Source organism: Lygodium microphyllum, chromosome 16, assembly GCF_053477565.2.
Source record: "Lygodium microphyllum isolate KBCC chromosome 16, Lygodium_microphyllum_v1.1.10, whole genome shotgun sequence".
Classification (NCBI taxonomy): Eukaryota; Viridiplantae; Streptophyta; class Polypodiopsida; order Schizaeales; family Lygodiaceae; genus Lygodium; species Lygodium microphyllum.
In genome coordinates this window covers 52,286,826-52,298,901 of record NC_141150.1, presented here as the reverse complement: position 1 = coordinate 52,298,901, position 12,076 = coordinate 52,286,826, and the positions used below count along the sequence as shown (strand labels likewise).

General features: G+C 43.6%; 1 protein-coding gene across 1 annotated transcript in view; it reads right to left on the bottom strand.

Moving 5' to 3' along the window:
* LOC148022822 (protein ALTERED PHOSPHATE STARVATION RESPONSE 1-like) overlaps positions 1–1,982 on the bottom strand; it is a 46,676-nt gene extending 44,694 nt beyond the window's left edge. The window contains exon 1 of the mRNA XM_087695746.1: positions 539–1,982. Coding sequence (XP_087551872.1) covers positions 539–1,430 — 892 coding nt within the window. The 5' untranslated portion in view covers positions 1,431–1,982. The remainder of the gene's footprint in view (positions 1–538) is intronic.
* Between the last annotated feature and the right edge of the window lie 10,094 nt (positions 1,983–12,076).

Here is a 12,076-nt window from a genome sequence, read left to right as displayed (position 1 = left end):
CCCAGGATACATATGAGTGCACTCTTGGAAGTTGTACATACAATTTGAGAAATCAGTTGATATTTAGAGATCCAACTCTGCCTTGCAATTCATCCAAACTGAGGCAGTTTTTCAATTGGATCGGTTTAGAGCATGTCTTGCACAATCATAGACAACTTTCTTGAGGAAAAAATACTCCCAAGCATCTACAGCATGTTGGCATGCACACAAGTTTTCTGATCACTTCCTATGCCTATCAGTCACATTCTCAGGTTAAGCTTAAGAGAGTCCTGCAGTATAATATCTTAGGCTCTAATTGAGATATGATTGCTTTTGAGGCATGTGCATGGGATCATGGATCATCTCTATTTGCATGGTTTCCACATAACACGCAAAATTCATCAATTTCGAGTATCAGTTTGTCTGATTTTATGCAAACATTTGTACATTTCCTAAACGTAAGGATTATATGTCTTACAATGCACACAGTTCCAGACTACCAGCAGAAAGACCCAAAGTGTGGAAGCATATGCATAGCTTTAGAATCGCCCCTACTTACCATTGAAATCTGCAATATTCGAATGATAGTGCACTTTGCGAGCCTCCAAAAGTCTAGATACCTCCTTTCCATTTTCAAATGCACGTAAGAATTGTTCGTCCAGCTCTCTCAGGACATCAATAAAGTTCTTTCCTCCTTCTGCCTTCCCCTTTGGCGGCGTATCAGACGCAGCATGGCCATCCATCTCTTCAATGACAGGATGCTCCTCTGCATCTTGTGGGTGCTCGTCAAGTGTGTCCTCATGAGGTGGCAACTCATGTGTCTGGCCTTCACTCTTCATGTCCTGCTCTGCACTTTCAGACGCTGGAAACACATTAAAGATCTCCCAGCGGGAAGCAGCGGGAGGTGGAGGTGGGGGCGGAACCTGTGGCTCATCGGGAAGAGGTGGAGGGGGCTTGGCCTCAGCAGAGGCGGCCTTCTTTGAGACCGCTACTGATGTTGCTGCCGCTGCGGCTGATGATGATGATGTTACAGTTTGTTCATCATCCTCTTCTTCATCGTCCTCCTTTACAACTTTGGAAGACGTCATGCTGGGGCTATGAGAGGCGGCGGCCAATGTGGATGCAATGGGGATGCGCATGGGAGGCAAGCTGGAGGCCCTCCCAAGGGCAACAGCTTTTCTGGGCTTGGCCAGGAAGTGAGGCAGGGGAGGGGGCTGCAAGTAGGGGGGGTTTGAATTGTCCGGAGGGATGGCTGCCTCATGGATGTCTTTGACCTCCCCTTCGCCGAATTGCCTGATGGCAGCCCCTGTGTTCTTGAGGGACTGCATGTACGCAGCATGGGCCGCGGCGAAGGCGTGCCGGTGCGTCACTGCGAGCTTGATGTAGTGCTTGCGATCCCTGCACCTGGCCACGACCTGATCACTGTCGAGCTTGGAGGCAGAGCAGCCCATGCTACTCTCTCTCTCTCTCTCTCTCTCTCTCTCTCAAAACAAAACAGCTGATTTTAATGAGTCAAACGGGATCAAGGGAGAGGCAAATTGCAATGCAAGCGCACGGACGCAGACATGGATGGAAGCCTGGAAACATGAGCTAGAAGAGGGTGGGGGGAGAGAGATAGGCAGAGAGACAGAAAGAGAGAGAGAGAGAGAGAGTGTGTGTGTGTGTGTGTGTGTGTGTGTGTGTGAATGAGTGAGGCTTGAGAGTGAGTGAGAGGGAATGTGCCCTTCCTAGGAATAGAGAGAGAATTCCAGTCTTTTCCAGAGCCCCACAGAGAGAGAGAGAGAGAGAGAGAATGTGGCTTCCTGTGAATAGAGAGAGAAGTCCAGAGACCGAGACTCAGTCAGAGAGAGAGAGAGAGAGAGTAGACGGTGGTGGCTGGCAGCTGCTTCAGTGGACAAGGAAAACTGTTGTTTTTTTGAAGCGTTGAGACCGAGAGAGAGAGTGTGCGTGAGTGAGTAGTAAGTACCTTCTCTCTCGTGAGCTGGTGATATAATACAAAGTGAGATGAGATACGATACAAGCGTAGTACAAATATAACCATAGAGGCCTCGGGGCAGTTGCCGCATGAGAGAGCTATGATGGGTTGGTTTGCTTTTCTGCTTCGCCTTTCCACTTTCTACTTGTCTAGTGTAGCCTGTAGACACACTTTTTGTTTATTCAGCTCTCTCTGTGCCTCCCTCCCCCCAACCATCATGATTCCTTGTGCCTTCCAAGTCATGCATGCTTTCATATCCCCTGTTCATCAATTTGCCCCTAGGAAGGATTAAAGCTGTCCGTTTGTCACATGACCTAGGAGGCCACGCTTCATAGTTGGGATCTATGCTACTAAGCTAGGGTGCCCAAAAGCTTCAACCCAATGGTAGTGGTTGTAGCTCAAATCAAACATTACTTGAAGAGGTTGGTGGGACCTAGATCAACCATCAAAAGCTTGGTTGTAGTAGCTAGAATAGTCTTCCTAATGACTTAAACCTAAATAGTTAGAACCTAGCCCAACTTAGAAAACAACTACACATGGGGTGAATCACCCCCCCCCCCCCCCCCCAAAACCTTTGGCATTAGAAATCCAAATCTATTCCATATGCATAGTTTGAGGCCATGGTGTATCAAAATAAACACAAGGCTCTCATAGTTTGATAGACCATGCAATATCAAAAAACAATGCCGTAATGTTATATTTGTCTTTCAAGTCTCAAAGATGACTTATAAAACTGTATTCAAAATCATTCAACAAGCATGCACAAATAAGCATCGTTGAACTTCCAATGTTCTAGTATCCACAAAGCAAGGCTTGTGATGGTTTCTAAAGGAAGGGTTCACATACTTAAGACCCTCCCTTTCAATGCTTACGAGCGCAAGTGTGCCAACTAATGAGAACAAAGTATAGAATAAGTGCTTAAAAAACTAATCTTGCATTTCTAGTGATAGAATAAAAGAACCAAGAAGAAATTGTCAACTCTTTTTAGATATTGAGACTTGAGAAAACAACTTGCTACTTTAGCTTTAAAAACTATCTTATCTGTGCACACGCATGCATGTGTTTATGCATACACTTATGCAAGTATGCCTACATGCTATCGAGGTTTATTGAGTGCTAAGTCATGATGGAGATTGATGTATTTTGTAGGCTATATACAAAGCCTTGTATCATATAGATCCAACACATCTTATTGGAATGGAATACATTATCCTTATGTCAACATCACTCTGTCATTAATCCAATGCTAAACCTTATGAAAAACAAAAGTGATTCCAATATATGTTGACATTACTTACAATATTTTCAGCTTTTGGAAGCTGTAAGCAACCCAACTTACTTATGTCACCACATGCTTCAATAAGCTTTTCAAAACTTTAAGCAATCCATCACCTTTTGTACATATACTACATAAATGCACAAGTGAAATTTTGTGGGTATCCTTCTTGATTGAAGAGTTGAATGGGTGAGAATGAGTGTTCTTTATTCAATGTATTGATACCATAAGAGATTGTACTCTTCTTTCCATGTAAGTGACCATGTGAATGACCTTCTCACAAGTCTAGATGTTTTTTGCTTAAACCATATCATGAGACTTAGGAAAGTATTTTATTGGGCCACACAACTTGAGTTAAGAGGACTTTAGTGCCACAAGGATTTGTCCATCTTTCTCATATTATTGTATGAAAGGATCCTATTAACATGTATGTTGGATTCATGTGTATATTAGTATGTGGAATGAGGTCACTTTCTATTTGCAAACCTCAATCCACAATATTGTATATGAAAGCTGCACTACAGTGCCTATAATAATCCATAAGGCAAGAAAAGACTTGATATTGACTTTGGACTTGTTTAGCTTGTAATGTGAATATAGCCCATTTCATTTGGAAAGAAATTTTTGGTGTTCCTTTTAGGGCTATGATTAGCATATCAACAATAGAGCAATGTCCTTATGGGGCCTAAACTAGAAGCTTCACACATTGAAATTCATGATGGAATCCAAGTCTTCTAGGTCCTTAAAAGATCACATCATTTAGATTCAATCTTCAAAGTTATGCAAAGACTCCTCCAATGTGCTAAATTTGAAGACTTTGAAAATATGGGCATGTGACCCAATTTTTCTTGGGGAATACTAAGTTCAAATTTGAACTTATGAAATCATAACTACAACTCTACAATACAATAATCATTTCTAGTCGGTTGCCACTTGTTTAATATAGCTATAAAGGTGGTAAAACTTTTATTTGTACTACATACTAGATTGTTGGCAAAAACATTTGAGAATCATTTTGGTGACGTTCAATGCAAGGCACTCCTTGGGGCTCGAATGTTAGTGGACCTAGCCTATTGCAAGAATGGATAGTTGGGCATTGCATGGAATCTCATGGCTAGGGATCTTTTGAAAACTCAAGCTTTTAAAAGCTTAAATGTCATGATTTGATATTGTAGTGGGAGCTCACACTCATCTGCTAAGACCCATGGACTACTTATTGCTTCAAGCATTTCAAGCGAGCACAAATGGCTATCTCTCACCTAGCCGATGCACATTCAATCCTACGGGGTGTAGTGAGCTTACCTTGATGGCCAAATGAGTAGCCTCCTCCTATAAGCAAACCAATAGCTCCATGATTCGAGATACGAGCTCAAGCAACCTCAAGCCTCCACCTTCAAGCTCCATCCTCCATAGTCATGTGGCGACAAGAGATGATAAGAAGAATAGAAGAGATGATGGAGAGCTTCTTCTCCAAGATCCCTCTCTGTCACACACTCACTCCGTCACACTCTCACACTCCCTCTCTCAAGCACACACAAGCAAGCAAGAAGAAGAGAAGAAGAAGAGACCACTTTTGCCACACACCAAAGAATGAGCTTCTCATTCACTTTTTGAGTTTATATACAAGCTCTAAATCCCTTGGGCATCCATCCCCTTTTTTTACATGACCAGGCATCTTTCCCTATTCCCTTCTAGTTGCCTTATCCCTTCATCTATGTCCGTTTAGGATTTATAATTTGCACAGGACGGAGCCCGGTACTCTTATAAACCGAATTACATTGTGCCCTATGCTTTCCTTGCTAGGATGATCGAAGCACCTTGCTAGAATCTTTGGTGCTCTCCCATGTTCTTTCTGAGCTTGCCTTCTCCTCCACTTTTCTCGCCTAGGCAGAATGAGCTTCTCCATTCACTTTTTGACTTGGGCTTCCTTGGTCTTCCTCTACTTCTTTTTGGTTGCATGGCCTGTGTCCGTAACATGTCTTAACATTACCCCCCTCCTAGATGAGTTCCAATCTCATAGTAGTTGTGGGTCTGAGTTGATGATGATTCGATGATTCAAAAGGCGATTGTGTGAGTCGATGATGATGGGGCCTCTGAAGTTGGTGGCTTGCATTGTTTGTAGTTACTTGTAAAGAAAAGAAAGTGCACTGCTTGGGGATGTGTCTACCTTACCGTGTGGTGCATTGTGCTCATGCTAGTGGAGCTAGGAGTTGGGTTTTCCAACACTTGAGGATCCAGTTCTTGCCTAAGGGGGTGCAGTGAGTATGGCTTAGGGAGACACGTCTAACCATAGGCGAGGGTGACCTCCCTAGGTATGTCATGCCCTTGATGTGTCGTAAGCGTGATGTGGGGAATCAAAATGGGCTAAGGGCTTAGGGACGGAGCCAGTCAACTGAAGCCACCGGGACGCACCTAACTTGAGGACCCCTAACTACAGTGACTATGGCCTACATGTAGTGAGATGATTTGGTTGCTTTCTCCTGTGATTTTCTTCTCGTGATCTGTTATTCTTTCTCTTTTCTTTGTCTTTTCTTCTCTCTCTCTCTCTCTCTCTCTCTCTCCCTCTCTCTCTCTCTCTCTCTCTCTCCTCATTTTTTTAATAGACGGAAATCTAGTCTTTGTCATTAGAGTCATGAGAGGGAGGAGTTGGGGGCTTAAGAGATTTGTTAAGAAATCTCTAGCTTTGCATGTATCCTTTGAGGTTCATTCACGTCTAGAGAGGAGTATTGGAAAGAAATGGATGATTACAGCAAGCGCAGCTATCTATGCCATTTGGATCAAAATAGAGTGGCCATAGGCAGTACTATTGTGATATAGGCTCTTACTTAATAGTACCCTAAGTAATTTAAGATAATTACATGTAGTTAGGAAGGTTGGGTCTGGGCATGAAGTGCATTTGTTAAGGTAGTGGGCTATGGAGTCATATAGATCTTGCAGCATGAAAGTGAGGGCTTCCTCAAGCTTGGTAGTGTTGACATTGTATACTCTAGGGAAGTCATATCGACCATGGATGTCGGGATTGTAATCCACTTCTACCCTTCTTGCATATGCAATGAAAGTGGGGTTATTTCTTTCGAAGGGTAGGGTGTTGCAAAATGACATCCAAGCGCTAGTGTTACCTTCCCAGATGTGCCTCCTTCACTTCAATTGTTGGCACTCATAGCCCTTCACTATTTTAGGCACTTCATAGACTCTGCTCTCCCAGTGCTCAGTGCAGTGGGGAATCGAAAATCAGAGTCAAATGGCTCACGGTTATTCTCTCTCTACTCCCAAAATATGAGATCAGCATTATAGTTCATTGGGAAGCAGTCTTCTCTCGGTGGGATAGACACTACTGGCATTACCACCGGTTGACCATTTAGTCTTCTTTGAGCTTGCTCTAGTATTTGCTTCCTCTTCTTCTTGAACTTGGCTTTCCTAGCTATTGCTCTTTAGGTCATGGGGAAGGAGGTTATGGGACTAGCTCCTCCTCTTTTTGTCCCATTTCTAGGCTTGGCCATGTCTCTTCAACTAACCTTTGCATCTCCTCTCTTCTGTGCTCTTGTGGCCCTGCTTCCTCGGGCCCTACTATGTGTGCTTGTATGTGCAGACCATGTTGGAGGGCCCTACGGGCAGTTTCTAGTTTTTCCCTTAATGATTCAACGACCTCCTTCTCTTCAAATTACATGGTGTCTAAGAGAGTGTTGAGGAAGGTGCATTGTTGGCTTCCAAACTTATTTGTGTGGCCTCTGCCCTACTTTCTGCTAACACCTTGTCGCCTTCTACAAGGGCTAGCCAACGTGCCAAGTCTCTCACCCTTCCTTCGCTCCTCTCCACCCATTTATAAGCTCTTATGTTCATTTCCTCCAAGCTCTCATTATGCCTTTGGGCTAATGTCCTTAGCCTCCTCTCTTGTTCCTCAATTTCTCTTTCCAAGCATTTCTACTCTTCTAGCTTCGAGGCTACCCTCTTTTCCAAATCTTCCATGTGCTTTTAGTGCCTTCGGCTTCTCTCTTCTTCTTCTACTAGCTACTCTGCGGTGTCCTAGATCTTTTCATTCTCCTTTTGCAAGTCTTTATACAACACTACTAGCTCATCATAATGGTGTTGTAGGCTCATGAGGTTCTGTGTCTCTGCAGCTAGCTTTGCTTGCCACCTTTCTTCTTCTCCTCATGTGGCCTTGAGCTCCTTCTTTAGCTCATTTATTTCTCTTTGACACATGGCCACTTGGTAGGTTTTTTCTAGCTAAAAGGTTGCCAAAGTATCCTTTTTAGTGTCAAACTCAGCAATAACTATTTTCTTTTCTCCTTTTGCTCACTCCAACTGTGACAGGAGTTCCTTGACGTAGTCATCGTAGTTTGTAGATGACGGTAGTGATGTAGGAGTAGTCGTTGTGGATGCTTCTATCTTCTACCTTTTGGGGTCCTATCTAGACTCCACATCCGCAGTTGCCAGTCTTTTTGCTCCAATCACTTCCACCTTGAACTATTTCTTTATTGATTAGAAACGGCACCCATGCCATAAGGCTATTGGCATCCACCGTGGTAGAAGAGCCTTGAGTGGGTGCAGAGACTGGGATGGTGGGCACTAGGACAGGTGGGATGGGGTTAAGTAGACCCTTGCCCTTGCCCTGTGCTATTGGGGGTGGCATGATTTTGGGTGCTTATGCTTGGGCATTCTTCTTCATGAGGGCTCATGGCAGCCAGCTCTTCTTCCCTTGAGGGCTACTCCACTGATAGGTAGATGGCTAGGGCTATGTCTTCTTCTTCTTTCCTCCTTAGCTCCTCGACTTCTTGCTCTGCTTTCCTCCTCCTCTCCTCTTCAGCTTTCTTAGATTCCTCTTTTATTCTTTTTGCATCCTCTTTTTCTTTTCTTTTCCTTCTGTCCTCGGCATTTTTGGACTCTCTTTGGGCTCTTTGCAAGTCCGTTCTCTCTTTCTTTCTGCTCTCTTACTTGTTACTATCCGTCCTCTCGCCAGATTGCTCCTATTCTTGGTAGGGAGGGGATCTATCTAGTGTCTCACCGACTCCCTCATCTTCTTGCACTTCCCCCAAAGCCTCTCTAATGATGGCTGTCAAGACCCCTCCGAACCCAATGATTAAGGCCTTCGACAATGACTTCTTCTTAGCTTTGGAGGCCAGGGATTCTCCCCCCACAAGTCTTCCACCTATGGCCAATGCTTTTACCAACGTTTCTATTGTCTTCTACTCGAAGCTATTTAAGTTCACCTCATTGGAGGACTTGGCAGCAATGCTCTCCAGCATTTGCACATTGATTCTGCTCATCAATGCATTGTACCTTTGATTGGAGAACAATACATGCACAAAATTGGCTTGTAGTTGGACTTCGGGGTTGGGGATGTCAACTAAGTTGATGCCATCATTAGTGTGGACCATCACTTTGTCCATTCCCAACATGATGTACACATTCCTTTTTGTCCATCTTTCAACTTTGTTGGCCAGTCCCAGTGCTTTCTACACTAAGTCGGGGCTTAGCTTGATTTCTACCTGGCGGGTTTTATTTTCTTAACGCTGTGATGGTGTCACAATTCCTGTTGAGAGACCAAAGGAATTCCACGCACTTCTCATAGTCCATGGCTTGGCCCACTTCTCCACATACTTGTGTAGATTACACTGCTTTTCAATTTACCTGATAGTTGGCTCCTCCATGACTATGTCTTCCAAATTAAAGATATGCCTGAATTTGAATTGGTTGTAGGCCCTTGTCTCCACTAAGAGGCCGTACTTTGCTTGCTCTTCCTTTGAGAACCGTAGCTTGCTAGTTTTCTTATGTCCTGCCATTGTAGGTGCCTGTCATGAAGCCATAGGTCACCACCAGTATCCTTCAAATAATTTTTGCAGAAAGACACATAGGAGATGGAACAAATGCTTATGGAAACTAAAATGCTTAAATATCGAAAGATAATTTTCCTTTAAATAGTCATGCATTCCACTAAAATTTCTAACACTTTTACTCAACCATGAGTTGATTTTTATGCATTCTTTTGTATTTTTGAACATTGATTGAGGTTTTAGGGTTTGTTTTTATGTTCCACACCTTTTATGTTCCATTATGTCCTACCCCCCACCCCCTTAGAGACGAGAAGAATCCTTCCTAGGATTAGGGGTTGAAGGGTGGAGGCTACTCGATGTGTGCTGCGCATGAGCCAAGTGTAGAAATTTGGCTTGTACTCCATTCGAGCATAATGGTCCATGCCAATAGGTCATACACTTACGTGGGTGAGGTAGGTGAGGACATCCATTAGAAAATCACTGGAGCCTACTTGGCTAGCAATGTGTAACTCCTTCTCTGTCAAAAGGCAATCTAGGTAGGGGTGAGTCATGATGTGCTCTTCAAGGGGCCGATTGCGAATGGTGGTCAATACCTTATAGGAGGTTGGGGCTATGTAAGTCGGGTCATATTCCAAGGTCTTGATTGCACATCTCTGCTTAGCATTGGCCATGATTTGGTAGCCCTCTTGCTCCCATTGAAGTCTGAGAGCATACCATTGTTGCAAGAAAGAGGAGCTGTTGCCAACTAGTTGTTTCAGCTTCGTAATTTCTTGGTTGGTGGTAGGGATCGTGCCCTGGTGTAAGACATAATGAGGCATTGCTTGAGTGCTTGTTCGTAGGAAATCTCAATGACAATGAGTTCCTCAGCTGCCTGGGGAGTCTTAATAAATATAAATTATGATTCTTCCCATGAGCAAGGCAGCGTGCATACCCCTGTTGCTAAAGGCTTGTCTAAAAGTCCTAGGTCTAATCAGTCATAGCTTTTAGCAATTGTGGTAAACGTGGCATCCAAATGTCGAAGGCAACCAACCAAGTCATCCCCTGTATTATCAACTAAATCTGCAGTTAAGGTAAGGATCTATCATCGTTCATAAGAAGGTTTAAGACCTACTGGAGATTGGGGTTTAACTGGACTCGATAGCTCAACGGTTGTGACTACTGTTGTGACTGCTCTCCTGACTGTGCAGTTTGGCCTCTCATGCACTAATCTTGGTTTGGGATTTTGAAAAAAGTGTACTACCAAGGTCAGGCTCTTCGTTTTCGCAGTTTGTACTGGGTTTTGCCATATCTGCGGTCTCCTACTCCACTAAGTTGTCGATGAGGTTGATCAAGTTGGGCAGTGTCGTGCTCCCAATGGTGTCAATCCTTCTATGTGCGTGGCTTTCCGTATTGCGTCTCTCACTGGGTCCTAACAATTGGGGCTCTTGATCACTCATCTAGGTTTGAGGGTCGTCTCTTTTTACTGGTGGGTTCATTCTGTTCGTTAAGTCTGAGTGTGTTCCTTTTTATTTACAGAGAATCCTCAATTTACGTTCACTCATGGTGCTCTTTTTTGTACACTATGAAAAATCAGGCTTTTAGTTTTCTTCAAGTGCACTCTAAGTTTTGAAAACAATGTGGGTGTAGACACAATGTAATGAATGCAGCTTCTGCACTTCGGTCTAGGTTTTCAACCGAATAGGGCTTTCCGATTTCCGTGTATCCGATTTTCAACTGTCCAATTTCTGTGTATCTGATTCAAACTAGTTTGATTCTGGCATCCGATTGTTCTGTGCCTGATTTAGATTAGTTCGATTATCACATGTCTGAGTGGCCAATGGGCAAACGTTCGAGTTTGATTTTGGAGGTGTTTGATTGTGATCCATCCGATCATTCGAATCGGACAAGGTGAACGTTCGATCGAAGGAGCAAGGGGCAGTCCGATTTTCACGACTGGACAAGTAGCATCCGATTGGATAGGTCGAGGAAGTCCAAATGTCGGATAGGATCAGACATTCGATTGTATGATTCTGGGAATTAGACCTTATGAGCCGTATTTAATTTCGGCGGCATGCAAATAGTGAAGACAAAAATTGACTTGAGGTGACAATTTTGGTCACACCAACATGCAAGGAGCTCCAGAATACATGAATGGATACACATGAAGGTTTCTATATACCTAGTATGTGCAAAAAACTCTTGTGGAAGTCGATCATTTTGGTCAAAGTTCAAAGTCACTTTCTCTCTCAAGCTCTCTCTCTCACCTGTTAAAAGTGAAAATAAGCTTTCCCCTTGCCCTTTGGAGCCTTAAACCCTTGTTCCGCTTAGCCTTGACCTCTCTGATTGCTCCCCTTGTGGTATTAACACATTTACGCACTCTTTTTCTCCATTTTTTCCTTATTTGTGCCGTGTTTGAGCGTGCTTCATAATAGCAACCCTAAAGCGATTCACTCCGATTTCTTGATCCTATCCTACTCTAAATGCAACAAAAATCAAAACCCAAATATTTAAATGATTTATCCTACTTGTATACTCATTAAAAACCCAAAATACTTACTTCATTTGAATATTAAATACCCCAAATCTCTTACCTACATCAAGCACTGATGTTCGGGGGTGAACCCTACTTCGACGCTCGATTTGAGAAGTGCAAGTGCTCAAGCTTGAATTCGTGGTCCCGGCAACATAATCAAAATGTAGTGGAAGCTCACGCTCATCTGCCAAGACCCATAGACCTCTTATTGCTTCGTGTTTCAAGTGAGAACAAATGGTTATCTTTCACCTAGCCAACACACCTTCGATCCTATGGGGTGTAATGAGCTTACCTTGATGCTCGAATGAGTAGCCTCCTCCCACAAGCAAACTGGTAGCTCCACAAATTGAGATGCGAGCTCAAGCAACCTCAAGCCTCCACCTCCAAGTTCTATCCTCCATAGTCGTGCGTAAGACAAGAAAAGAGAAGAAAAGAGAAGAAAAGAGAAGAAGAAGAAGAGAGGAGATGATGGAGAGCTTCTTCTCCAAGGTCCCTCTCCCTCACACACTCACTCTCTCACACTCACACTCCCTCTCTCAAGCACACAGAAGCTCGCAAGAAGG